Source organism: Gilbertella persicaria (genome assembly GCF_025201335.1).
Source record: "Gilbertella persicaria strain CBS 190.32 chromosome Unknown B0P05scaffold_7, whole genome shotgun sequence".
NCBI classification, from domain to species: Eukaryota; Fungi; Mucoromycota; class Mucoromycetes; order Mucorales; family Choanephoraceae; genus Gilbertella; species Gilbertella persicaria.
The window spans coordinates 217,777-244,948 of NW_026251968.1; the positions used below are offsets into that span (position 1 = coordinate 217,777).

Sequence of the window (27,172 nt, forward strand, 5' to 3'; positions counted from 1 at the left end):
TTATTGTCTTGTGCATTGCTGTCATTTCTACAAGAGAAATTATAAAAGGGAAAAAGCGTGCCCGAATCCAAATAGGCAACTGTCCGGATCTGTCTTTTAGAAAATGAAAAAGAAATTTTTCTCTTCTTTTTTTTCTTTACTTTTTCGTTATGGCTATACCACGTACACACCAAGCTTCTTTTACGCCAGGAGAAATTGAGTTTATCGCAGGCTCTGAATTGATCTCGATTATTCCCAAGATAAAAATACCACGTTTACATTTTATTCAAGTAAATAGAGCTCAACGCGCTTTTGTGGTGTATTCATTCTTTATTATAGGGTTCCTTTGGTCCCTTTCAACCTCCCTTGGCTGTGAAAGTACCTGTTTGGCTAGCATTGATTATGAAAAAGAACAGCAAATGTAGCATTCTTTGTCCTGAATGGCTTAATATTGGTAAACTATCAGAAGAATTGAACTTTTTTTTCTGATATATTATATAGAATACTTGAAGAAGAGACATGAGGAAGAAGAAAAAGAAGAAGAATTCAGCAAATTACCCTTTCATTATATGGAATTATCACAAATGCTACTAGAAGCGTAGGTGAATATTTGTATTTTTCTATCTGTATCTAATCGCAATGTACAGTGCTGAGGATGATATTCCTGATTCTGAACAAATCCGCAAGATTCTTAAAGATCTTCGAGAAACAAGACAGGCAAAATCAAGAGCTGGTCTTAGCGTACTTGATGATAAATGGCTTGGGGTAATGAGAATGTACATATATACAACAGTGTTTTTTAATGTGTTATTTAGATGAACAACCTATCTTTAATGGAAATTAATGAAATTAGACCTTTCTTTTCTCGCGCCTTTAATGAGATCAGAAAACTTAACGTTACTGACAAAAAAGAAGAAGAATATGGACAAGGATCAACTGCTGACAATACATTTAGTCGTAGCTATACAACATGATGATCGCTTTTTTTTTTTTTTTTTTTTTTTTGTATACACACTGTAGATATTATTATTTTTTTTAAAGAAAAAAAATACCCAACACAAGCATTAGAAACAACAATGTTTATCATTTTTATGCAAAACGTGACAAGACAGAAAATGGCTGAATAGGTGTTGTAGATTCTAATTCAAGTGCATAAAATAAGCATGCTTTTGTACGATCAATTCTGTCTGTATTTTTGTATATTTCACCTAAATGAAACCTAATTTTTTGTATAAGTATGATTTAAACAAACGCATTCCATTTACCATGCTTCTGCACAATTCCAACCATTTGATTTTGTCATGACATCTAAAATGCCTTCAGCAATTTCTTGATTATCTTGCGATAAATGTGATTTGGCAAGTTCCAAACGACATGTAACATCATGAGGATCAATAGCTAAAGACTTATAGAAAGCAGCCTGTGCTTGCTCGGGATCACCCTCTGCTTGCAATAACTGACCCAAGACACACCATACTTGAGGATTAGAGGTCCAGTCCACATTCTCTGCTTCTTCTAACGCTTTATGTGCTTCGTCTAATTTACCTAGTTGGATAAACATGCGTGCTGTCAATAACCAAAGGTCAGATAAGATACGATCTGAGCGTTCCTTTCGTAACACCATACGTGTACTAGGCTTTGTGGGTATCGTTGAAGGTTGCAAAATGGAATTTGTGCTCATGATTGAAGGTGCAATACTTTGAAGAGATGCAACTGAGTTGCCAGCAGCATTTTTCATATCTATATTCAAGAATGAGTATCACTTTGACATGACATGGTACATACCATAAGGAGATGTAGGTAGAGACTGCATACTAACATTAGATTTAGGAGCATTGGTCGTAGCTGAAGAAGAAGGAACTAGATTTTCAGGCTGCTGCGATTTACGAATACTAGAGCTTCTAGATCTAAACAAATGAAGCCCATGAGGTAAATGATGATGGTGTTGCTGTTGTTGAGTTGTTGCACTTGTATCAGGCACAGATAATAATTGACTATGACTTGGCCCTAAAGGTGATGGTTGCATTGATAGATTAGAAGCAGAGCGTGCTCTCCCTGTCTTTTTTGTTTCTGTAGTAGGGTTTAGCATAATATCATGTGATCGAGATCCTAGTTCAACAGCTGAATGAGGAAGTTGAGACATGGTCGTACTGTTACTAGTACTACGTCCTCGTTTTCTTTGTTCTGCTGCTAAATTCAATTCGCTTAGATTACCAAACGATCCAGAAACAATCATGCCATGATGTGCGCCTGCATAAGCCAAATTCTCTGAGCTAGCTGTACTCATTGAGGGCTCTGGCATAGCTACTTTACGAAACAGACTAAACAAGGTCTCAGAAGATTCAAGTGCTGATTCTGGCCCATGCATAGTGTGCATTAAAAGGATACGAGTGATATGGTACATCATATGTTGCTCGGCTTCATCAAACTGGTTTATGTCACCTTCTCCCTCTTGGTCTTCCATATGAGCTTGTTGAAGGCCCATATCGCATGTTTTGAGTGCTTGTTTGTAGTCGTCTTGAACAGGACAAGAAATGAGTAAAGTCAATAGATGCCACGAAGGAACATGGTTAGGGTTACGCTGAATAGCTTGAGTAACTGACTGAATTGCTTGACCAATATCACGCATTTCTGCTTGTTGTAAAGCAAGTTGATAAAATGATTGCCAGGCATGTGAGTTGAGTTCCAATGCTTGTTTTAAATAGTTTAAGGATGTCTCATGGTAGGTTGGACGAAGTTCAGGATCAAGAGCTATACAGATCAGCATGTATTCTATAGACTTCATCTAAACTTACTTTGAGATCCCAGTAAGCCATAAGCAATGCCAATTGCACGATACACACATGGGCCTATGTCTAATAAAACTGTCATGCGCTCTTGTTTATGTTGCTTTTGATAAAACTCTTTAGCGATTTCTGCCATCTCTACTGCTTCTACACTACGGCCTAAATCTTGACAATACATTTTGATAGCTGCTAAAAGTACTTGAAGGGTATGTTTACTACTTTCTTTTTCAGCCATTTTGATATCAGATACGTCGCTCATGATGGATTCACGAACACCACCTGGTTTCTTTTCATGGCTATCCTCTTGATCTACTACATCAGGACGAGGATTTGGCACAGGTCTACTCGATCCTGTCTTGCTTGACACCACAGCGGGTCCATCATATCGAGTTTCTTTCCATCCATGAGACACCAATCCCACTAAATACAGATACGAATGCAACGCATGTTCTGCTTCTTCAAATTCACCCAAACGTACTAGCGCATGAAACAAATGACGAGTAATCAAAGGCGAATTAAACGTACGCTGAGACGCACGGTCCAAAACCTCCACAAATCCACGTAAATCGTGTGCTGTTGTACCAATCAACTCAAAATCACTGGCAAATTGGTCCACAAAGTCAAGCACATGTGAGTTCACTTGGCCTGCTCTTGGTAGAGGAACATCTAAATACAGCATTTTCTCATATATAGTGTGAAGTTGGGATTGTTCCATAATAAAAAATTGGCGTTCTAACTGAGGATCTCTTTCGGCTTGTGATTGATTCGCTGGTAAACAATAGTTACCAGAGCGATAAATAACGGAAGCGTGGCGCAATGAGTGTCGCGTAATAACAAGACGCTTTTGTAAGCGCCAATGATTGGGCTGTAATGCTGTTCTTTTTTGATATTGACGCATGAATCCTAAGAGGGTCGGAGTATTTGCTTGGGATCTGTAAGAACAAGAAGTCATTTTAATGGACTATAGATCAAGATATGTTACCCTTGTTTTAATCCTAACAATGTCGCACGATAAAGTGACTCTTCTGCCCATTCAATCAATGTAATGTGTTTGACATTTGGATTTTCAGCCAATAATGCTTCTACACCTTCATAACTTTGAATAGCTGCAGTTTCATTGCCTGTCAATTCATAGGATATGGCTGATCGAGTGTTAGATCTATAAAAAGCAGTTTGGTGATGCTGTACCTTTAATGGCTCTTGCTGTCAAGAATAAAATGAGCCCATATCCTTGACTGACTTGTTCTTTTTCAAATGATAATTTCTCAATAATCTCAATAGCCTTGTCGTACTCTCCACATTCAAAATGAGTACGGGCCAAAATGATCTTTGCAAACTAGACATGAATAAGTATGCCTGCCACACAGACTAATGTTGCCTTTTTTTTTGTTACCTCTTTTTGAGTTGCATATTCATGATTGGGATCTGACAATTGAATAGCAGCTATTAATTGACTTTGAATTGGCTTAACGAGTTGAAGATCGAGTCTATCTTCCATGCTGATATGATCTGGACTATCTGCTTGATAGTTGATTGAATTTGTACGCGCCTTAGTCAGTGTTTGAATAAAAGCTGCTTCTGCTACTACTGTCTGTTCCAATACTATTTTCGGTATGTTGGTAATCTGCAGATTGAGTAACTTGAGCAACTTACTTGTTCCTTCTGAGTTGTACTTTTTATAGCGTCTAGCAAGATCAGGTATGGCAGTCCAGTTGCCTGTACACCGTGCATCGTCAATGTCTTTTCTTATCTGTATTGATTTTGTAGAAGACATGAATAAAAAATAAGAAGAGAAAAGAGAAAATAGGGGAACACACACACACACACCACATTTTTATATATTTATATGTATATTTTGACACGTGTAAGTGAAGTTACACTTCTTTAGCTTTAGTTTTTCTTCTTCTTCTTTGGTTCTTGCTTCTATCACTATGTTAAATTTAGAAGAAATGAATGTATATCATTGCGTGTATGTATCTATTCATTCGTCCGTGTCTTTTTGCTTTATTATGCTTTCCTTTTTTTTTAATGCTATGGTCCGGATTTGTTCAGATTTAAATGTTCATTTTCCGAATTAGGATGTTGCAACTAAGAATTTTTTACTGATTCAAGTTCTTGCTTTAATGCCATTAATTCTTGCTCCATATTATAATCTCTGTTTCTTAACACACTAATATATTCGACAGCTAAACATCGTTCTAAGAAAAAAAAATACTGCATAAACTTAGCCTTACCTTTTGTCAAAATTTCCCATTTACTTGTCTTTATTGACTTGTCTACTGGAAGAACATTTTTTAATTCATCAAACAACTCTTTCATTTCTTTTCTTCTCTTTCTTTCAGCTAATTTGTGACTAATACGAAGTTCAGGACTTCTAGAATAAAACCCTTCTGTTTCTTCTGTCTTCTTTTTATGATATTCATCATCTTCATCTTCTTCAATATCTTCATCACTTTTCCCTGAAGGCTATTTATCAAAATTTAATCAACATGATCGATAGCAACTTATGTGTTACCATGACAGAATAAAGTGACAGACGTCTTTTTTCGGCAATGTCTTTATCTTGTTGATAAGCTGAAGAATGACGACGCATATTACGTAATAAATGTTCTTCTTCTTGATAAATGGCACTCTTTTTTGTATAAGGCGGACGTTGATATGGTTTTGCTAATCGGTTTTGTACTGTGGGTGGACTAGAAGGAGCTGAATAATGACCCGTAGATAGAACAGGAGGTGGTGGTGGTGGAAGAGGAAGGACAGAAGAAGAGAATTCTATCATGTCATCAATGATAATTTTCAAAAAAAAAAAAAAAAAAGAATGATTACCGTATCGTCTATGATGATTAGTATCCAAGTCCATATTAGCTATTGAATGACGACGATGAGGACCATATTGCTGTTGCTGGAGCACGGCTCTTCTTAGCAATGGCTGGTTTGGGCGCATATATTCCGTTGGCTGAAGATATTCGCTGGAAAGAGCACGTTCTTGTATTGAATTTGGTGCAACACCAACGGACATACCCGAAAACTTGATTCGAACATAATCCTCTTGCTGTTGCTGTTGAAGTGAATCAAGAGAAGGCAATTGTCGTGTGGGTAAATAATCTATGCAAAGATTAAAATAGGTCTTTATGGATATTCCTACTACTTTTTAAAGGTTCATTCATTTGCATTGGTGAATTTGAACGGGTATCGTTTTTTGGTTCCAGAACAAGAGGAGGAAAAAAATGTTGATTGTTATAACTCATAACTAAATATCAAAAGAGAGAAAGAAAAAAAGAGGAAAGAAAGAGAGCGAGAGAAAAGTAAACAAGTCGAGACACATAAATACGAAAAAAAAAAATAACAATCGTTACACCTATTTTGACTTTATAAATGCTCTTAATTGATGCTTGATTTAATAAAAAACACGTCTTTTTTTCTGCAGTTATTTTTATAAATATGAAATAAGCTTATTCCTACAGTTTACAGGCACACTTTAATGGTAATAATATATATATCTATCATTATTTTATATTTCATACGCATGGTAGCACGAAATTTAGTTCATCTGGGAAGCAATTCGAGAATTCACTTGACGAGCAAGGAAAAAAAAAGATTTTTTTTTTTTTGCATGAAAAAAGATAATTTATGTTGTGTTCTGGTTTTTATACATTTGTATATACAGATAAATAAAGTTTTTTTTTTTTTTTCGACAGTATTTTGTACACTTGACAGCTTTATCTACCTTGATTGTACTCCATAAAGCCCTTCCTTAAAGTTTAAACTCATTTTATGTGTTTTTTTTCTTTGGCGATCTTACGTTTTTACTTGAACACAAATGGGCAAATAAGGGAGGAAGACACAGCATGATGGCTTAGTTAGTTATCCTATGAATTGGTGGTTTTTTTTTCTTTCTTTTTTGCATAATAGCTATTATCATTTCATTATCAGATAGATAAGAGTGGGTTTGATTTTACAAAATGTACATGAAGGGGGGGGATATATATAATGTATGAAAATGCGAGGAATAATCAACGTGATTTACAAAACGAAAACTACACTAATTTAACAAATTATGGATCTGCATAGCAGGACATGGTTCTGTAACAGGGGTATCTGGTAATGTAGGCGATGAAGAGGACGAAAAAGAAGTCGGCTGTTTTCGTCGCATAGAGTCTTTAGCAAATGCTCCATTTTTAAACTTTTCCATATGTGATGGGTCTATTGTCCAATAACCGCCTTTGCCTCTGTGTCCTTCTGCTAATTCTGATCTAGGCACTTTTTTAAAGCATTTGTTTAATGACAAGTTATGCCTTATTGTGTTCTAACATCCCTTTTTTTTTAGTAACACGATGATGAATGCATTTTTTTTATTTTTATTTTTATTTTTTTTTTTTTACCTGCCAACCTGTATCTTCTGCATTATACAGAGCAGGATATCGTTCAGTAATCCATTTGTAAATTTCTCTTAACGTCATACGTTCATCCTTGTTCTCTAAAATGGCTTGTGCTATTAAAGAAGAATACGAAAATGGTGGACGTCGTCTCTTTCTTGGCGGTTTCACTAAGTTGGGTGTCATTGGGATGAACGATTCAGAAACAATATGTGTTTGCAACTGCTCATTCTGTGCTTCTGCCCTATATTGTTTAACAGATGCAACAATGTAAGGATGTCGCATCATAACTGGAATGGGTGGTAAATAGTTCCTTGTTACTTCATTAGTCGAGGATGACTCTGGATTCATTTTTAAGAGAAAAAAAGAGATAGTGAAATAGAGAGAGAAAAAAGTTTTTTTTTTTTTTTTCAAATCTGATATTTTATAAAAGAAAAAAAATATGTAGTGCGCTGGATTAGTACACTACTAATTGACTCAACACTAGTTTATATATCTTTTTTATATATATAATAGATGGTTTAGTAAACACGGGCAAATGGAGGAACAGGCTTGCATTCAGCTTCGTCAAGAGTAGTGTCAGTGACAGCACGGTAGCTGAGAGTGACTTCACCAGTTTCTTGGTTTTGGTAAGAGAGGGTATGTTTCATCCAGTTAACATCGTCACGCTCAGTACAGTCATCACGGGCATGAGCACCGCGAGATTCCTTACGAACAGCAGCAGAATGCATGGTTTGAGAAGCACAAGTCAACAAGTTTTGAAGTTCAAGTGTTTCGACCAAATCAGTGTTCCAGATCATACCACGATCAGTAACACCAACGTCCTTGAATGAGCTCCAAACCTTGTCAATCTTAGTAACACCTAAAATTCATGAGTATATATTATACAAATAGGCTTTATGTGCTTACCTTCATCAAGTGTTTCTTGAGTTCTAAAGACAGCAGCATCAGATTGCATCACCTTTTGCATGTCGAGACGAATTTCAGAGGTACGCTTGGAACCAGAAGCATTTCTGAGCTTGTCCAAGTTAGCGAGTGTTTGAGCACCAGCATCAGCAGCAAAAGGCTTCAAGGGAGTGTTGGGTTCAAGTGTCTCGGCAATGTGGTGAGCGACAGCACGACCAAAGACAACGATATCCAAAAGTGAGTTGGCACCAAGACGGTTAGCACCATGGACAGAGACACAGGCAGCTTCACCAGCAGCATAAAGACCAGGAATAACTTCATCTTCACCCTTTTCATTGACCTTGATCACTTCACCAGTGTAACGGGTAGGAATACCACCCATGTTGTAGTGAACAGTAGGTAAGACAGGAATAGGTTCTTTGGTCACATCAACACCGGCGAAAATAGCAGCAGTTTCGGAAATACCAGGCAAACGTTCATGAAGGACAGCAGGAGGCAAGTGGTGAAGTTGAAGATAGATGTGATCCTTTTCAGGACCAACACCACGACCAGCCTTGATTTCCATGGTCATGGCACGAGAGACAACGTCACGGGAAGCCAAATCCTTGGCAGTAGGAGCGTAACGTTCCATGAAACGTTCACCAGCAGAGTTGACAAGATAACCACCTTCACCACGAGAACCTTCAGTGATAAGACAACCAGAACCATAGATACCGGTAGGGTGGAATTGAACGAATTCAAGATCTTGGAGAGGGAGACCAGCACGGGCAACCATAGCATTACCATCACCGGTACAGGTGTGGGCAGAAGTACAAGAGAAGTAGGCACGACCGTAACCACCGGTGGCAAGAACAGTCTTGTGAGATCTGAAACGGTGAATGGTACCATCTTCCATGTTCAAGGCAACAACACCCTTACATTCACCATCTTCCATGATCAAATCAAGAGCAAAGTATTCGATAAAGTAGTTGGTGTTGTGGCGAAGAGATTGACCGTATAAAGTGTGAAGAATGGCATGACCAGTACGATCAGCGACGGCAGCACAACGGTAGGCTTGACCACCCTTACCATACTTCAAACTTTGACCACCAAAGGCACGTTGGTAGATCTTACCCTCAGGAGTTCTAGAGAAAGGAACACCATAGTTTTCAAGTTCAATGACAGTGCTAGGAGCTTCACGACACATGTAGTGAATAGCGTCTTGATCACCAAGCCAATCAGAACCTTTGACAGTATCGTACATGTGCCATCTCCAGTCATCTTCTGTCATGTTACCAAGAGCAGCATTGATACCACCCTAAAAAAAAAGTCAATTCATGCTGATCTTAAATCGGTGTGTCTATAGGCTATCACTATTTTTTTTTTATTTTTACCTGAGCTGCGACAGTGTGAGAACGAGTAGGGAACAACTTTGTAATACAAGCAGTGTTTAAACCAGCTTCGGCAAGACCAAAAGCAGCACGAAGACCGGCACCACCAGCACCGACAACGACAGCATCGTATTCGTGGTCAATGACGGGATATTGACTAGCAATGGGACCCTAGCATAAAGTGTGAATAAACAGCTATAAAAAAAAGATATAATTCATAACCTACAGTAGCTTCTTTAGCACGGAGAGGGTTAGTAGCCATGACTTGCATAGCAGGCTTAGCATGGTGAAGACCACGGGAGGCCATTCTACCAGCGTTGGTGTCTATTATAGAGTCAATAAGTTGGTTGTTGTGATAAAAAATTTCATTCACTTACGAGCAGTACGTAACTACGCGAAGCAGAAAAAAATTGAGGTTAGCAAAGTCGACAAAGGATTTGTTTTTGCAACTTACTGCTTTGGTTGAAGAAGATTGCAAGAACTTCAACATATTACTTTATAACAAAAAAAAAGAGAGGGGGTGGTGTAGTATGTTACGAAAAAAAAGGGACAAAATGAATAATGACTGACCGAGAAAAAATGCAACTCAAGCAAGCCAGCAGCCAAAGAGATTACGAACATTTCCGGTCGCCTCGATCTGCTTTACGTATATTTTGTATTATAAATAAGACGGCATTGAACAAGGTCCCTTGTTTCTGTCTCCACCGGAATCCTTCACGTGCAACATGAGAAACACGCCTTTATTTACCCCGCAATCTTCTGGTTTTCAAATCGAAGCCGGTTCTCAATCGTCGATTGAGTAAATTTTTAACCGGCAAGTAATACTGTGTCATTGCAATGCACAGCTTTTTGTTGAAGCTGTGATTTATGTATTTTCATTGTACATTTAAATAATAACTTGATCGAATTTCCTAAACATGCTTAGCTTATCTAACACTATGTGTAACTCAACTGAGAATCAACAATAAAAAAAAGCTGAAATAGTTTTTTGACTTGCTGCTTCCAGAACGCGTTTATTTTGTTTTGTTTTGTTTTGTTTTTTTTTAGAAAAAGAGTACCATATTTGAGTTAATCAGTCAGTGTAAATTGTATTATTTGTTTCTCTTTTTTTTCTTCTTTACTTGGTAATAGGTAAACGATTTGAAATCTATTTATATTCAGTAACACTTGCCTATCATTCAAAGAAGCAGAAGGAGATAAACAAAGGCAAGAATTACTATTAAACACGTCATTGGTATGTGTCGAACACGAAGAGAAATATTCAAAGTTTTAACAAGCTTATTTTATTACGAATAATCGGCCTTGCTCGGCCGAGATCATGTATAGACATAAATTAGGAAAAATCAGGGGTAAATTCATATAAAATAGACCATGAGGAATCATTTTTTTCCAAAAGAGTGGGCATATTTGAGTGTATATAGAGTCAATTTAGATAGGCTTAATAGCATTGTTTTTGTCGTTTTGTTGCATTGCTTTCTTCTAATGTTGGTATTGATAGTTGATTTGAGCCTATTTCTTTGCTTTTAGCTTCTAATGTCTCAATTTTTTTTCCACTTGTCTAACTTGGAGCATTAAATCATCATAAGCGATTCGCATTTCACGCTCCATTTCTGGATTCTGTGCGATTGATTTTTGTTTTTTTTTTATGTTTTCTTCCTTCCCTTCTTCCGGCGTAAAACTAAGTGTTGTCATCAAAGGCTGTCTGTTATTGGTAGAGGTAGATGCTGATGGAGGGCTTTGAGCCAGGAAAGCATTACGAAGAGAACCAAGATTAATCAATATGGTTGCACATTCGTCTCTAAGAAAAGCGAGTTCATTCTCGAGTTGATCGACAGTTTGAGTATTACTTTTCACAAAACGATCTTCTCTCCTTGTTGCTACATCAGCGCCACCTTTAGCAAAATGTATAGTTTTTGTGTTCCTGTCTCTGGCATTGCCCAGGTCAGGATCATCCCGCCTTACTCCTTCTTTTTGCTTGCAAGACATGATGGAATTTTTTCTCTTGCGCTTGCTTGTGTTGAGTAATTCGGGAGAAGGTAAAGGTGTTGTTTTGGGTGATGGAGGAGAAGTTTTAGGCTCCATTCCTTTGTCTATGATGGGTGAATGAATGGTATTGTTGATGTTTTCTGTTGGAAATGATATAGAAGCTTTTTGGTATATATTTTGTCTCGGATATTGCTGCTGCTGCTGCTGTTGTTGTTGCTGCTGCTGTTGTTGCTGTTGCTGATGATGCTGACAATGTATGTTAGATTGGTAATGATTATATGGTAAAGATACAGATGAGGCATATGGATGTGAAGTTGTATTAGGAAAACTATTGTAAGTAGGGAATGACAAAGGTTGTGGGTAATAGCAATTATTAGATGTTGAATCGAAACAGTTCGGTGTTTGCCAAATCATATTTTGTGAGTATTGCATACTGGCTGCAGTAGGGGAGATGGAGGAAGCGGTTGTTGATGGGGATTCTATAGTCTGGCTATTGTTTGGTAAATAAAATCCATAATATTCTTCTGCATCTGTCAAGTGATGATAATCACTCATTGAAAACTAATTTGACAGTATACAGTAGAGTTATTTTGAATAAATATGTATGTATATACAAAACGCGTATATGGTCAAGTAAAAGAAGAAGAAGTAGAAAGAAAAAAGAAAGAAAGAAAGAGAAAAGACAAATTTATTAAATTAGCGCCCGCGTTTCCCTTGACCTATAAAAGGAGATGACAGAAAGACTTCAATTGAAGCACATTAATCGTAAGGCTTTGCCACTAGCTAAATATTTAAGCATGTTACATGAATCGTCATTACAAAAACTCAATTCAATGATTATTGTCAAAAAGAGGACACACTTTTCTGTTTATTTCCTGATCAAGATAGAGCTCCGTTGCATACATATTTTCGTCATATCTAAACATACTTACTAAATTGTACAATTTGTAGTAACATTGACTATTTGTACCTTTTATTTACCCTTTGTTACCCTTCTCACATTAACCAATGATTCTTTATTTTATCTGCAATCAATAAAAGTTTGAGGTGATACAAGTTTATGATAAGCTTTAACTCATAGCATTGAATGAAAAAATTCCATAAATGTGAATTGAGCTTGTTCTTTTAGGACACCCACGTTGCCCTTAAAAGTTGATTTGCTCAAGTGGCATGTTGCTCTTTTTTAAGAGGCTTCTCATTGTTTCACGGCAACGCTTGCTCTTAGTTCCCTTTATATTGTTGAGCGCAATTAGTTTAGTAGCGGACCGAGTTGATTCTAAATTCTGATAGTCTGTCTAATTTTATAGTTTCACGTTTTCTTTTCTCTTGAAATGAGTAGGATGCTAGATCATGCCATGCCAGTTCATTGTTTGTTTGTCTGTTTTTTCCAGATAAAAAATAAGCTTATAATCTGCATAAAAGTATCGTGCGTTCTCATCATAACTCTCCCTTCATACTGTACTGAGGCTTACTTAATAATAATCACAGTAATAATATTACTAAAAAAACATGCCTGTTGCACAGAACAGGTTGAAGAAAAAAATTTTTCTTTTAAATGTCATGCGAAAAAAAAAAGTTTGTTTCTTCAATTTAAAATAAAGATAAAAAAAATAAGAGAAATGCAAGTTATACTGTCTAGAAGCACACGGGATGTAAACAAATCTTGTTAGTCGTGCTTGCATTTTTTCTTTTTGTTTATTGTTCATCATCTAGTTTACTTGTTGGTTACATCAAAAGACGCAAAGAGTAGTTTCCTTCTTGGGTTACTGATCCGGTTGTTTGGATGTACGCGAACTATATACTTGCCCTGCAGCATGAATACGTGTATGTTTAGTGTCACATGCTCTATCGAGAGAAAACAGAAGGAACGGTTCATGCGGTTTTGGTGTTTTGGGCAAATGCTCATTGTTCATATACCACCTACTTAACACACAGACTACAAGTTTAATTAAATATAGCCGGGTAGTTTAATTAGCAATCACCACTAAAAGAAGGAATTTAGCCTTCTGCTCTTCAATTGTCAATCTACTGTTCAATTTTGTAACACGTTACACTTGAGCGATTTTAAAAGAATACACCCCTAAGTATTTTTGAATCGTTTCAAGAGAACATGAAAGGTGGCTTTGCTCATTCCCTTTTAAACAATTGTGCTGTGTGTGTTCTTACCTTTTGAGCCAAGAAGTTACATGGAATGTCTTTTTTATTGAATCGATTGTGTATTCTTTACAGGACAAAGACTCAAAAATGACAGTAATGTTTATAGACAGTATTACATAATCTATAGCACCATATACGTATACGCAAACATTGACATACAGATTTTACTAGACGTTTAAGGATATTTATAACACATAAGTCAGAGGATAATAATTTGCTGTTTAACCAACAAAGCCCCGTTGTCTAATTAATGTGAGGTATCACGGAATCACGGAATTGTATCCACTCTATTCTATTTACTTGTTTTTTTTTTGAATACAAACTCCTTTGGAATTCGGTTATTCTATTCATACACTTACATAAAGAAAATCGTTAGTTTATACATCATTTTAAAGAAGACATGCTCAGAGCCAAAAAGAACTTGCCCCAAAGATTTTTTATTAGTAATTTGCACATTTGTTTTTCATTACTTTTAGATACATTTTATTTTTATAAAATCACTAATTCTTTTTAAGGAAATTAAAAGAAAAGAACAGGCATCGTTTATTAATATTGCACAAACTAAGGGTGCATGATTACTAAGAAATTTAAACTTTAAATGTTTTAAGCAAAAGAATACATTTATGACAGAACCTAGGTGATACTAACTAAATATTGAAAGCCTTTTTTATTCTTATTATTAGTACAAAGGGGTATTACACATTAGTAACTTATTGAGAACAATAAGTAATCTTGTCTGATCCAGTAAGATGTTCACAAACATTGGGTGGAGTGTTGTTACTCTTTGTGAGATTGATGTTAGTAAGAGTAAAACCAGAACAAGGTGAGGCAGAAGAACAGTTGACATTGATCATTGGGTTACCATCATTGGAGACAGAACTACCAAAAATTATTAGCTTTTGAAAAAAAAATATTCGCGTCTTACCCTCTAATGTTCTTTACTGTGACGCCACTGATATCCAAAGACTTTTCAATATTGGGCCAGCAGTATTGCATCACATTGTTGTCACAGTAGTGGGTGGTAATGATAACAGGGTTTTCTGAGTTAACGAGTTCAACATTTTCAAATACAATATCGCTAACAGCACCATTTCCACCAGGCCATGTCTTGATACGAACACCATTTTGACAATTAGAGCAGTAGCTGTCAGAGACATGGATACCTTTAACATAGTTGTATGCATAGTTTCTGCCAAGAGACCCAACACTAAAGCCGTGACCACCAGTACAATTCAAATTCTTTGCAATAATGTTTGTAGCATTATCCTTGACTGAAAGGCAATCATCACCCACTGTGACAGTAGAGTCTCTGAAAGTGATATCAGTACTGTTGTAGATATCTAAAGCGTCACTACATACAGAAAAAAGGACGTTAGGCTTATATATATATAATATAGCGGGACTTACGTATTCTTGGGCTTATTTTCATTGATGGATGCAGTATGAATATAAATTTTTTCAAGAGTCACTTTGTGAGAGCTAAATACTTCCATATGATAACGAGGAGCATTGATCATTCTGAAGCCCTTGAAAGTAGAACTATTGGCTGTGATACCAAGGACAGTTGGGGAAGTTTTGTCAAGCTTGTCCCACCATTGTTGACCATCACCTTGGAAAGTACCAACTCCTCCACCATCGAACTTGATGTTGGTGCCCTTGATGCTAAAATAAACACTTTCATTGCTGTACTTTGTGTTGTATTGAGGCAAATTGACAGTACCATAAAACTTGACCTTGACGTTCTTTAAGCCACTGACATTGACAATAGAGTCAAGTGTATAATTACTGCCTTTAGGGAAGACAACAGTGCCACCAGTAGAGCATTGCTTGAAGGCATCAGTAATAGTAAGAGAGTCATCTGTTGGACTTTTTTGAACAGTACATGTCTTTCCAGCTTGAACGACAGAGGCAATTAGAGTCAGCAGAGTTAGAGAAGAAGAGATAGAAGGAATATACATCTTTTGTTGTTGTTATTGTTGTTGTTGTTGTTGTTGTCATCTTGGTTGTTTATATAGTCGCGATGGTTACACTTTGGTTTGAATTCATAAAGCTCCCCCGGAAAATTTTGACATGGTTACATATAGAAAACAGCGAATAGAATGTAACCAATGTCATTTGACACTAAAAAAATGTGGAGAAAAAAGTTGCACTAATTCACTCTTTCTCATGAATTTACTTCACTCTAAACACTTTACCCACGCTTTAGGTATCGGACAAATTGTTTGTTCAATGGAGAATTTAATACAAGGTGACACTTATTCTTGAAAGTCTTTAAATAGTATACTTTCAAATGTGTGTTCCTGAGTTTCTTCATGTAATTGACATTTTTTTCTCATCATGCATCAATTAAATCTCAGAAATCAAACAAGCATATGAAATCAAGAAAAGAATAAACATTCAACTTGGATGTGGTTGCACTATATAAGAGAGTGTTTCAGTGATAGTTATCAATCCAAATTGACCTCGAAAATCTCTCTCTCTTTTTTTTTTTGGAATAGGCAAAAATCAAAAAGATTAAGTTTGCATGACTCAGAAGCTTCTTGATCTTAAAATTACCATCCATATATGACATCGTTTCCAATAGTCATAAGATAAACCATTGTAGACTTAGGATACAGTGTAACATGAGATCTACTTTGATATAGATTTCTACCTTCTTGAGCTAGATAACCTTAATCCTGCAAATAATATGTAGAATAATTTGTGCCCGTTTTTTTCTCCAGAAACCAATACATTATGTTTAGTCATCAAGTTTATTATTTGGTAATTAAAATTCTCTTTTACAAAGTAAGAAAAGCAGGCATATGCTCTAGAACAGTCTGTGGTTTCAACCAATACACAATTTTGGAAGTGATTTGTTGCTTTTCTTCAGGTACCTGTTCAAAGTATCTATCCAAACCTTTTTCTTTTCGCATAAAAAAAGTATCGATATCTCTTAACCGAGTAGCAGGACAAAAGTCATTTCTTCCATCACCTGTATAAGCAATCTTCTGAACAACTTCAATACCTCCATGACGTTCGATGACTTTGTCCAACTCTTGTCCTTTGCAAATGTTTACAGAACACAGATTCTTGCATTGATGTTGTGGGTCTGAAGATCGAATATAACGCTCAACACGCAAACGACCTTGTTTGTCCTCATAGGCAGGGTTTGTAATAATCTCTGTGACACATTCACGAACACCATATGCCTACACAAAATACATTATTAAAACATTGATATCAATTCCGCCTGATTTTTACCATCAAAATAGTATTAATATAAAAAGTATTTGCGTCCGATAAAAGAATAACAGGTACGTCCTTCTTCTTCAATTCTAGCAGTAAAGATCGCATTTCCTCTGACTAATATAGAAGCGAGTCAATAGCATGTAGGTATTTGTTGTTTCACATTTACAAAAGGTATCATCTTTAATACATTCACTATATCGCCTTTGGTAAAACCAGCTTCTTGCAATCGACACAGGGCAAAATCCCTACATATTAAAATAGAGGCTCCATTGAGAAAACTTACATCAAGTCTGTCCATTGATAAGAAGCTTGCTTTTCACGAACTTCTTGCCATATCTCCGGTGATAGGCTATGAATGGTCCAATAATCGCTGTCCTGTTCGATAAGTGACCTATATGTCTATAAGATAGGGTCTGCATTTATGTATTATTCTACCAGTCAAAGTCAAATACAGCAATTCCTTTAATAGTCATGATTTGAATAAAAAAGAAAAAAGGTGAAATAAACCCCAGGTTGTCTCGCGCGTGTGTCGCATTGCGCATTTGAAAGCCAGCATATATCATTCGAAAAGTACTTTCTTTTTTCTTTTTCTTTCTCTCTTGTCAAATACAATATATATAAACTAGTTTGTATCATGTCTTTGCGTCGTAGTGCGCGTAATATTAGTAATTCCAATGGGTCTGCCAAAAAAGAATCAGCTGTAAAGAAAATCAAAACAGAAACAGCAACTAAAAAACGAAAAGCACCCGAGGTCAAAGTCGAGGATAGTCAACAAGCACTGTCTATTGGACCCACACCAACACCTAAAAATAACGCAGATAAGCCTCAAAACTGGGACATTGTATATGAAATGCTGGAAGCTTTTCGAGAAAAAGAAAAAGCACCTGTGGATACAATGGGATGTGAAAGACTTGCGGATACTACGGCTTCTCCTGTCGTTCAACGATTTCAAACTTTGATAGCCTTAATGCTTTCTTCACAGACAAAAGATACCGTCACCAGTGTTGCTGTGGCAAAACTTCAGAAAGAGTTGCCAGGAGGACTTTGTCTGCAAAGCATATTGAATGTTGACGAAGCAGCTTTGGATAAAATGATTGCAGCAGTTGGTTTTCATACAAAGAAGGCGTCTTATATTAAGCGTACCGCCGAAATCCTCAGGGATCAGTATGCTGGTGATATTCCGGATACAATTGAAGGTTTAGTAGACTTACCTGGTGTTGGACCTAAAATGGGCTACTTGACTTTGCAAGTGGCATGGGATAAGAATATCGGTATCGGTGTAGATGTTCATGTACATCGTATCTGCAATCGTTTAGGTTGGGTCAAGACAAAAACACCAGAAGAAACTAGAACAGTAAGACACAGCCATGCTTTGTATATATACACATATATTAAATCCTTATCAGAATCTTCAATCGTGGCTACCTAAAGACAGATGGAAAAAATTAAATCCAATTATGGTTGGATATGGACAAATTGTTTGTTTGCCACGTGGACCTCGATGCGACATCTGCCCTATCAGCCAATACTGCCCGTCTTCTGAAATCAAAAAGATTGTCAAAAAAAAGCAAAAGATAGAAAAAACAGAGTCTGTTTATTTTAAGACTGAACCTACTGAGGAACAAAGACCATTAGATTGGTGATGTATTATAAAAAAGACGGGAATTTGATGGAATGGTTGTAATATAATTTTGTACACGGAAAAAAACGAACAGCTTTTCTCTTTTTCTTTCTTTCAAATAAAAACAAGCGTGGAAGATAAGCGAGGATACTTAATCGACTTATCGAGAGAAAAAGAAAAGGAATTGGCTCAACTGAGTATGACAAGTATGGCTACTTCTTCTGCTATAGAGCAGCCTAGACTATTGAATTTAATGGAGAAAAAAACAAACACAATATATCAAGGTAAAAGGATACTGGTGATTAATACTTCAAGAACTTATTATTCCTGTCAATAAAGGGCAAGGTAGCGTTGAAAGAATACAATACCCTTCAGAAGACTCTTATTTTTGGGGTCAGCCTGCTTCAAATGATGATACCTATGATAATATAGACGATGGAGCATTCAAAAACCCTTTCAAATACCCTTCTAAAGAGCAAGGTAGCCCAATACTAGACAAAAGCACTAAAGATAATGCTCAGCAAGAAGAGTCGCTCACACAGGAAGCTATCATTGTTGATCCAAAAAAAGATCAACAGGAACAAGCAGCAACAAAAGATTTAAAAGCTACTTCTAACCCTGTTAGTGATAAAATCAATATTCCGAAAGATGATAGGAATAAACAAGTCAAAAATAATGCCGGAGCAACTCCATTACCAACTAAACTACAAGACTTTCAAGATGAGGATAATGCTGATAGTGAGGAAGAAGACAACGAGGAAGAAGAAGAAGAAGAAAAAGCAGACGATCTTGAAGATAATGAAGATAATGAAGATAATGAGGACAATGAGGACAATGACGAAGATGATATATTTGTAGCTATCTCCATTGTTGATCATGGTTTATCTCAGGCAGCAGTGCCAACAGTACCAACGAACATAGCCTCACATGTTATTGCTACATCTTATTTTAATGGATATGGAGTTGCAGCTGGACATGCTGAGGATGAATCAGCTGGACTAGGGCTTATTGGCATGTTTGAGAAAAATGAAGCTTCTTTTGGAAATTCCTTGGAAAGAAATTACGGATTGCATTTATTGACATTAGTTTTCTTGCTCTGGTTCTTTAGTCGAAACCGTATTTAATGAATAAAATACCAGTATGTTATACAGACTGTGTCTTAATCTATTGTTACACATTAATCTTTAGAATGTGGCGGTTCTTGTGCATGATTGTCCTTCAAATGTGGAACGTGTCTTGCTGTGTTGTTAGGAGAGACCAAATAATCTGCTTCATTAGGAACATGTCGGACACCTCCTCCATAAGTACTATTGTCAACGGCGGTCGAGGGTAAAGAGTCCGAAGCAACACTGTTATTTCCAGAGTAATAGGCAGCAGTTGTTGGATACGGCGCCACAACATCTTCATAATAGCCTCCCTCGTTTTGAAAGTATTTTGATTCCCTTCCATTGTCGCCTAAATGTTGTAAGGGCGCTACCAAATGCCTGGGTGCAGGTGAGTCTAATGATGTCATTCCAGCAACAGCGCCAGTCTCTAAAGCTGTGGCAGTAGAAGGCTGACGTCCATGGCCTCGATAATAGGAATCATCGTCATCATCAATGAGTTCATTCTTTTGTTTTTCTCTTTTTCTTTTCTGTGATCGTCGACGTAGAAAGAAGAATCCTAACGCTGTTTTGATTTGATTAGTCAAAAGATAACAACAAAACGGCTTTTACCTATTAAAGCAATAAGAGCTAAACCGCCTACAACACCACCCACAATTGCACCCACATTTGTTCCAGAATTGCCGTTTGTCGAGTCATTCGAGCTTGTATTTCCATTGTTTTGTCCTGCATTAGTTGTTGGACGACCTGTTTCACTAATAGTGGAATAGGATGGGACATATGAATACGAAGTTGCTGTATAGGTATAGACTACGGTGCCAGCCGCAGTTACTGTAACATGAACAACACTCTCTGTAGCTTGCTGTCGCTTATTATATACATGGTTTTGTTGAACAATCGTTGGCTGAGACACTGCTGTTTTCGTAGGTAATAAGTTCGCCTATTGTTCAAATAGATTAATTATGCCAATCAACATATATTTGTTTATTTCATACGTGTGCAGGCGAATTGGGTAGCATGAAATCAAACATTGTATTCAAAGGAGAAATATAAGAAAAGAAAAGAAAGAAGAGAAAAAAGCTTGAAAAAAACAGACTGGGCTTGTTATTCGATTTTTTCTTTTCCTTTTTTACTTGACTTAGCCATTCTTTGATTGGACTTGCGATTAAAAACAGTCGGAGCACCTTCCGTTAGAACAACAAAAGCAAAAAACAGATACCATTGTCAACTTGTTTTTTAAAGTGGAGATTTGATTAAAAATAAAACTTGTTAGCTTTGCTCGAAAATACACGATTTTGCTCAAGGAGAAGACAATTTATGTATGAAAGGAGTTTTGATACAAAAATAGACAAAAAGATTTTCATGCTCTGTCGATTCTGGATTTTTTCCTGTGTCACAACTGAGTTTCTTTTTAGGAGAAAAAAAAAGTAAGAGAAGGGTTGACTATTTTGCGTGGATGTTAAAAGAAGAAATATCAACTTGACTTTTGTTTATTATCTTTCGACATAGAACAAAGAAAAGAAGAAATCAGGTACAAATTAATATTCAGGAACCATTATTTTATCATAAATACAATATTTTTTTTAAAGAGAGTGATACATGTCAAATACTATTGTTTCTTTTTTAAAAAATCACAGATCCAACTAAAAAAAGTAATAATCAGAACGCGATCTTCTTTAGAAAAAAAGGGGGATCAAGTAATCAAGGAAGTCCGATTATTTATAGCATATCAATATCTATAAAAAAAGTTTATAAAGGCTTTGCTTTTGTATTGTCAGGAATACATATACATATGCCTATATATAAGAAACTGTAGTAAAATTATGACAACTTAATTGCAACAAATATCGATTGAAGGACAAAAATGCTACTTTACAATCGCAAAAAATAAAACTACATGCATAAAATGCGTCTAAAGCTGCCATTCACATTATAAGAGAGATTTACAATGGGCTTTGAGTCAAACGCTACACAGCATACCTTTTGTTTTGGCTGAGCTGCATTCTACGGGAGAACATTTTGTCTACTTCAATGTCCATTCTAAAAATAATGCTGCCAAAATATTATGTGATGCCTTTTTGATCCTAACAACAACATATATCTATACTCACTGCAAACTGATGTTTTATGTTCAAAAGGAGTTCCTACTTATTCTACAAGATAACGATCTATTTTTGATATGCTTTTTCGTACTGTCTTCATCTAAAAAAGACATTGGAATGACTGAAAACAAGCTGTACGAAAAAAAAAAGGTGCCGTAAAAACCAGTGTTGATGAATTGGTGCTTTCTTTAGGTTTACCACATCCAAATATCTGCTTTTTGGTCTTAAGAGTGTCAAGTGCTATAGTAAGATCTGCTTGCACATAGTTTACGCATCGAATGGTGTAAGAATAGGTACTCACTTGCTAGTCGATATCTACTGAAAAGAACGTCTTTTGTTGATTACAGTGTGCAATAAACTTTGAATGCAGATCTGAAGGCAGTGCTCAAACTAAGTCGACATTTTGTTTTAGTAAACTCGTTTTCTTTTCATCAGAAGTATTTAAAGATGGCCTTACTTGGTTTCGGTTGGATCAAACCTACAATGGGTCATTTCAAAAAATTCTCCATGAACTTTTTTTTTTCATCTTCACAGACCTCTGTCACCATGCCTGTACTTGCACTATATCGATAACCTTCCTCGATTTTTACGTACTATACCTCTCAATGACGATATGTCCGCCAACGAGCTCATTATATCTATTAATTGCTTGTTCTACGCAGATGATATTGTACTGATTGCCACCAAGAAAACTCTTCAACCTCTTCTCGACCAATGTGCTGAACATAGCCTGACACTGGGGTATTGATGGAACCCTACAAAATGTGTAATTCTTGCGTATGAGAAAAATATCACTGACTATGCTCTCTCTGGTACTGTAATTCCACGGCAGACTATCTTTTCTTACCTCGGAGTTCCTTTCAAGGCAGAAGGCCTCTTTAGCCCTAAAGACCTAGTGAAAACAAGTGCTGCTAAACTTCGTGTCACAATGGCTATGCTAGCTTCAATTGGCGCCAACAACCATGGCTTCTCTAAGCAGCTCTCCTGTCGGCTATATCGGCAAGTGGTCCGCCCACAAATGGAATATGGACTGGCAATTATGCTTTTGACAAATACCCAGACTAAAGTATTGGAGCAAGCCTAAGATTACTGTCTGAAGACCATTTTCGGCGGATCTAAAACTGCATCAACAAAGGTGATGAGATATCTACTGAATTTGCCCACAATGCGTGAACGAAGTGAAATCCTTCAAGCAAAATTTGTTTTGCGTGCTCTCTCTCTGCCAGAAAACACTCTTCTTACCCGATTACTGCCTCGGCTGCAAGACCTTACCGCTTCGCACTGGCACAAACCCTCGTCCACTCCTTTCTGCAAATCTCTCCCTTAACCCCTCACACCAATGCCTCGAAAAGATTTCCAAGAGTATCAACATCAGTACTTGGAAGAAAATTTCACCCATATGCTTACCTTACCACAAACAAAAATGCTCTCCCTCTGTCGCCCATTCCTTTCCTTTGATCCTATCCTATGGTTGCCCATGACCAACATTGAACTGAGTCGTCTTATACGATGGCATCTTGGGTGGCTGCCTGGGGGGCTCTCCTAAGCCGTGTTCCTGTAGTCAACGCCTTTCGCATTCTCATGCTATCAACTGCCTCAGTATACATGTAATGCTAAACCAACCTACAACTGTTTCCGATCCTTTGTCTCATCTTTTAAACCGCTTGCCTACAATACCTCCTAAGAACAACCGCTCAATACTTTACTGGAGTGTCAAATGGACCTCAATTCACGCACTTTTATCACAAGTTGACACTATACAACTTGCTAACATAGAACCGCTGATCATGACTCTAACCAATCAATTATCGCCCTTCCTTCTATGGTTACAAACATATGCCCACAAAAAACATTAGCCCAACACTCTCTTTTCACAAGCCTTTTTTGCCCTTGCTTCTTCAAGAGTTTTTCTAAAAGGACTATTTATAAATATTATCAAAAAAACAATTTAAGTACGAACCTTTGTGGATTTCCCATAGGTCAAAAAATAAATTTCACAAAACAGCCAAACCAGTGGTACCATTCAATTCCTTGCTTTTAAAGAACATATTTTAAATAAAAAAAAAACGGACAGGTTTGATAGTCTGGTTGTTGAGTAATGGTCCAGCAAAGATTGGCATATTTAAGCTGTGTTTTGAGCATTTTTGCTCTAGACGGCATATAGAACTCATTAGCCATAGAGCTATAAAAAAATACCATGCGCTAAATAGGATACTAAAGAACATATGAAAGTGTAAAAATAGGCGTTTCATAATGCAAATGTGGGGTAAATGAACCTAAGACATATTAGATGACTATGTTGCGAAGATTGAAAAAAGAAAGCATTCGTGATTCTTCATCCAGCAGCATGAAAAATTGAGGTTTTGCGGAAAACTGCATAAAGACACAATTATTGGGCTTTGGTGTATTGACAAAAGTTGTAGATCTTTGCTTTCTGACCCCAATAATACAAATAACACAACTACTTTACTGCCAAAATATGAAGAAAAGAGGCAAAAATGTTTATAAGGTTTCTCGTTCATATCTCATTATTTCTGTTGCACAATTCACAAACAATTATATTCGTCAAGAACTAGAGCGTTTGGCGGTCATTTTCGGTACTTAAACTTGTCGATAACTCCATTTCTCGTCTTGCAGTGTCAAATAGAAGAACAGAAGTTGTCAAATTAAGGATTTTCATGAGTAGTACCCTTTGCCACTTTCTACAAGTTGTTCTTTTTTGATCCAAATCAACCTTAAAGATATCTCATGTGGTAGTAAACATAGTTTGTGAGTATTTGGGATATTTATGCGTACATAAACGGGCTTTATGTACCTTTTAAGTCGTGAAGCAATCCTGCGTATTAGTTTGTCCTTTTGATGAGTTTCTATTCACTATTGGTTAAATAAATGCATTAAGAAGACTCACTACAAGAGATAAAATGTGTTTTGTATTATTTAGTGAAATTAATAAAACTATACGCAAAGTTGATTGCTCTTTGAAGTTGATATTAGACTAGAAGCAGTCTTCATTTGATGATGACAACGTCTAAAAAGACTAGCATAGCGAGAATCGTTAAATACTTTTATAGTTTTCTTGCGAGCACTGTTGACATTTATTGTTAGATACTTTTTAATCGCCTTTCAATCTTAGTTGAAAATATAGCTAGCTCTATGGCTAGTTAGATAAAAAAAATGCCAACTTTCTTTTGATGGAAGAACTTTTGTTTAAAAAGAAAATTCAAAGTTGTTGCTTTGTTATGTAGAATAAAAGGAGGCCATTTACCTTTTTTATTCGCTGTATTAAAAAATATGATGAGGAGTAACTTGCGAGTTTAAAGACAAAATCAGTACACACTTTTAGGAAATAAAGCTTTTGTTTTTTTTCAAGCATGAATTGCACTTCTAGAAGCATGAAGGGTAAGCCACACTACATTTACGTGACGGTTTTTATTTTGTCCATCTCAACCATTTACTTTTTTCGATTCTTTTCCATTTTATTATAATAGATATGAAGACGAACAATAAGAATCCCAAACCTAACCGCAACAAGAACCAAAAGAATGAAGCCTTAAATACTCCAGGCAAAATCAAAAAAAGAATTCGTGATGTTAAACGTACTTTGAACTCGGTGAGAGTCTTTTTCTACTTTACATCAAAGTTTAACCGTAGGATAGGGTAAAGAACTTCCTGCTCAAGTTATTACAGAGTCAAAAAGACGTTTGCGTGCTCTTGAATACGAATTGGGAGAGAAAACTATTGACGAACAAGAGCGTACAAATGCATCCAAATACCATAAAATAAAGCATTTTGGTAAGTCTATTCTCGATAAAGTAATATATACTCAACCATTCATCCCTATAGAACGTAAAAAGGCTGAGAGAAAAGTAAAGCAAGCTAAGAAGGATTTACGGGAGAATACAGATGAGACAAAGGCACCAGCGCTTCAAGCTAAAGTAGATGAAGCAGAAATCAAATTATTATATACAACACATTTCCCAAAGACATTGCATTATGTATCCCTTTATCCTACTAATAACCAAAATGACGAAACTAGTGATGCTAGAAGAGAAAGAGTATTAAAAGACATCAAAGAGTCATTGTTGAATGGAGATAAAGACCTGTCATTAATGCAAAAGCGTTATCGGGATGAATACAAAGAAAAGTTAATCAAACGAGGTGTCATTCAACCCTTGGCACCTGTAGACGAAGAGATGACTGAGGCCAAACAAGGATCTGATGATGAAAAAGACGATTTCTTTGAAAAAGCTTAGTTGTGTAAATAAACAAGATTTGTTCGGTGATTTATTATCTACAAAGTGAGGTCAGGAAAAGATGGTATTCACAAATTAAAGTATGGAAGGTTGATTGTTGGTATCTTGTTGAGTTGATTGATAAGGTGGTGGTCTATTTGATGTGGTGGGTGGATTATGAGCAATCCCATTCATATCAATCAGTGTAGCTTCATTGTCTGTTGGTTGTGTGCCCATGGCTAATAGAATAGTATCTCTTTCTGTACCATAAGCAGGTGGGGGTGACAATGTACCTTGAGAAGGAGCTAGACCCCATTTCTTGACATTTGCTTCAACAAAGACAAAGCCCATTTGACCAAGATTCACATGAATTTGACAAGGGCCATTGGCACCAATTGTAGGAAACAAGTTCCATCGAATACCAGTATAAGCTTCCTCTATCTTTCTTCCATTGCGAGTAAAAAAAATAGATCCAGTTCGATGTCTATAACCAACGCCAATGACATCACCATGCTTGTAAGGCAAACCATAAGGCTTTTGAGTAAATGGTGAACTAAAGTATTTGCTTCCATCATTTGAAAAATAGCCAATAGAATAACGATTCCAACCTATTACATGTTTAATTTTAACGAATAAAAAAAAACAATGTGTAGTGTTTACCTGGCAATCTCCAACTAGGATAAGGCTTTGTTGCAACACCAACAGATACGACTGTACTTTCAGGTTTTTCATACATCTTGGCCTTCAAGCATGTTAGCGATAACTACGTACAGATCAACATTACCTCCCAATAATACACTTCTTGGTTTCGAGGTAAAGGCAGGTTAGTCTGGACACAATTTTCTCCTTCCATAAACTGAATTTCAGTTCTTCCTGCCACAAACACATTGGCTTCTGGTTCCCACTCAAATTCAAAAGCAGAAACGCCTTTTTCTTGAATGGATTGAAATTGTGGCGGTGTGATATCTGTGGGGATACTGTTTGGTGGATGATGTTCTTGCCAGGCTATAATTTTTTCTCGGTCAGATCAATATGTCAAATATTATGAACACTCTACTTTTTGCGCTTTCATAGCTAAGGCGAGCATCCTCAGATAAAGTTGCAATATCCTCTTCAGAGTCAGAAGGTATATCTTCTAAGTTCCCATTGAAGGATAGAGGCAACTCAATAGGGGACCTCGTAAAAAACAAAAGAATTATGATAACAACAAAGAAAACAATTATGCCTGTTGTGAAAATCCAGGTATAAGCTGACTGTTGCATTTTGCTTTTCACTATTAATTTAGAAAACAAAAAGAAAAGAAAGAAAAAACTCACAATACGT

The 27,172-nt window shown here is 36.5% G+C and overlaps 14 protein-coding genes across 14 annotated transcripts; 6 read left to right on the forward strand and 8 right to left on the reverse strand.

The window, feature by feature from the left end:
• Positions 1-55: 55 nt before the first annotated feature.
• On the forward strand, positions 56-974 carry B0P05DRAFT_325730 (DNA replication complex GINS protein PSF2). The gene is made up of 5 exons (XM_051573540.1): positions 56-269; positions 319-433; positions 481-577; positions 627-744; positions 795-974. The coding sequence occupies exons 1-5, from the start codon at positions 150-152 to the stop codon at positions 951-953; spliced, it is 609 nt and encodes a 202-aa protein (XP_051437815.1). The 5' UTR covers positions 56-149; the 3' UTR covers positions 954-974.
• A 94-nt stretch (positions 975-1,068) lies between these two features.
• B0P05DRAFT_464519 (uncharacterized protein) lies at positions 1,069-3,663 on the reverse strand (the record flags this gene model as incomplete). The annotated part of the gene is made up of 4 exons (XM_051574219.1): positions 1,069-1,198; positions 1,245-1,719; positions 1,765-2,730; positions 2,775-3,663. 4 exons carry the CDS (start codon positions 3,661-3,663, stop codon positions 1,069-1,071), a joined length of 2,460 nt encoding a protein of 819 aa, XP_051437816.1.
• Positions 3,664-4,577: 914 nt separating this feature from the next.
• Positions 4,578-6,044, reverse strand: B0P05DRAFT_529604 (uncharacterized protein). The gene is made up of 4 exons (XM_051576771.1): positions 5,592-6,044; positions 5,281-5,537; positions 5,000-5,231; positions 4,578-4,951 (listed from the first exon to the last, which is right to left on the reverse strand). Exons 1-4 carry the CDS (start codon positions 5,782-5,784, stop codon positions 4,854-4,856), a joined length of 780 nt encoding a protein of 259 aa, XP_051437817.1. The 5' UTR covers positions 5,785-6,044; the 3' UTR covers positions 4,578-4,853.
• A 337-nt stretch (positions 6,045-6,381) lies between these two features.
• Positions 6,382-7,585, reverse strand: B0P05DRAFT_529608 (fork head domain-containing protein; the record flags this gene model as incomplete). Its single annotated transcript, XM_051576772.1, has 2 exons — positions 7,148-7,585; positions 6,382-7,071 (listed from the first exon to the last, which is right to left on the reverse strand). Coding segments are annotated over exons 1-2 (604 nt in total), but the record flags the coding sequence as incomplete, so codon positions are not given.
• On the reverse strand, positions 7,540-9,990 carry B0P05DRAFT_529612 (succinate dehydrogenase flavoprotein subunit 1). The gene is made up of 6 exons (XM_051576773.1): positions 9,872-9,990; positions 9,795-9,807; positions 9,644-9,741; positions 9,421-9,588; positions 8,051-9,344; positions 7,540-8,003 (listed from the first exon to the last, which is right to left on the reverse strand). The coding sequence occupies exons 1-6, from the start codon at positions 9,905-9,907 to the stop codon at positions 7,663-7,665; spliced, it is 1,950 nt and encodes a 649-aa protein (XP_051437819.1). The 5' UTR covers positions 9,908-9,990; the 3' UTR covers positions 7,540-7,662.
• A 488-nt stretch (positions 9,991-10,478) lies between these two features.
• B0P05DRAFT_529614 (uncharacterized protein) lies at positions 10,479-12,087 on the reverse strand. The gene has a single exon (XM_051576774.1). The coding sequence runs from the start codon at positions 11,956-11,958 to the stop codon at positions 10,948-10,950; it is 1,011 nt and encodes a 336-aa protein (XP_051437820.1). The 5' UTR covers positions 11,959-12,087; the 3' UTR covers positions 10,479-10,947.
• Positions 12,088-16,340: 4,253 nt separating this feature from the next.
• B0P05DRAFT_464435 (phosphatase phospho-type) lies at positions 16,341-17,264 on the reverse strand (the record flags this gene model as incomplete). Its single annotated transcript, XM_051574218.1, has 5 exons — positions 16,341-16,751; positions 16,804-16,905; positions 16,958-17,036; positions 17,075-17,182; positions 17,227-17,264. 5 exons carry the CDS (start codon positions 17,262-17,264, stop codon positions 16,341-16,343), a joined length of 738 nt encoding a protein of 245 aa, XP_051437821.1.
• Positions 17,265-17,425: 161 nt separating this feature from the next.
• B0P05DRAFT_577684 (DNA glycosylase) lies at positions 17,426-18,434 on the forward strand (the record flags this gene model as incomplete). Its single annotated transcript, XM_051581801.1, has 3 exons — positions 17,426-17,558; positions 17,610-18,145; positions 18,198-18,434. The coding sequence occupies 3 exons, from the start codon at positions 17,426-17,428 to the stop codon at positions 18,432-18,434; spliced, it is 906 nt and encodes a 301-aa protein (XP_051437822.1).
• Positions 18,435-18,620: 186 nt separating this feature from the next.
• Positions 18,621-19,536, forward strand: B0P05DRAFT_569184 (uncharacterized protein; the record flags this gene model as incomplete). Its single annotated transcript, XM_051581229.1, has 2 exons — positions 18,621-18,696; positions 18,728-19,536. 2 exons carry the CDS (start codon positions 18,621-18,623, stop codon positions 19,534-19,536), a joined length of 885 nt encoding a protein of 294 aa, XP_051437823.1.
• A 15-nt stretch (positions 19,537-19,551) lies between these two features.
• B0P05DRAFT_529631 (uncharacterized protein) lies at positions 19,552-20,811 on the reverse strand. Its single transcript, XM_051576775.1, has 3 exons — positions 20,511-20,811; positions 20,128-20,455; positions 19,552-20,080 (listed from the first exon to the last, which is right to left on the reverse strand). Exons 1-3 carry the CDS (start codon positions 20,544-20,546, stop codon positions 19,590-19,592), a joined length of 855 nt encoding a protein of 284 aa, XP_051437824.1. The 5' UTR covers positions 20,547-20,811; the 3' UTR covers positions 19,552-19,589.
• A 1,418-nt stretch (positions 20,812-22,229) lies between these two features.
• Positions 22,230-22,909, forward strand: B0P05DRAFT_529632 (uncharacterized protein; the record flags this gene model as incomplete). Its single annotated transcript, XM_051576776.1, has 4 exons — positions 22,230-22,372; positions 22,465-22,683; positions 22,717-22,818; positions 22,885-22,909. Coding segments are annotated over exons 2-3 (150 nt in total), but the record flags the coding sequence as incomplete, so codon positions are not given.
• A 276-nt stretch (positions 22,910-23,185) lies between these two features.
• Positions 23,186-23,473, forward strand: B0P05DRAFT_464259 (uncharacterized protein; the record flags this gene model as incomplete). Its single annotated transcript, XM_051574207.1, has 1 exon — positions 23,186-23,473. A coding segment is annotated over one exon (288 nt), but the record flags the coding sequence as incomplete, so codon positions are not given.
• A 1,594-nt stretch (positions 23,474-25,067) lies between these two features.
• Positions 25,068-25,908, forward strand: B0P05DRAFT_326177 (uncharacterized protein). The gene is made up of 3 exons (XM_051573542.1): positions 25,068-25,233; positions 25,274-25,409; positions 25,461-25,908. Exons 1-3 carry the CDS (start codon positions 25,108-25,110, stop codon positions 25,868-25,870), a joined length of 672 nt encoding a protein of 223 aa, XP_051437827.1. The 5' UTR covers positions 25,068-25,107; the 3' UTR covers positions 25,871-25,908.
• A 37-nt stretch (positions 25,909-25,945) lies between these two features.
• On the reverse strand, positions 25,946-27,111 carry B0P05DRAFT_464192 (concanavalin A-like lectin/glucanase domain-containing protein; the record flags this gene model as incomplete). Its single annotated transcript, XM_051574202.1, has 4 exons — positions 25,946-26,457; positions 26,510-26,591; positions 26,634-26,854; positions 26,907-27,111. The coding sequence occupies 4 exons, from the start codon at positions 27,109-27,111 to the stop codon at positions 25,946-25,948; spliced, it is 1,020 nt and encodes a 339-aa protein (XP_051437828.1).
• Between the last annotated feature and the right edge of the window lie 61 nt (positions 27,112-27,172).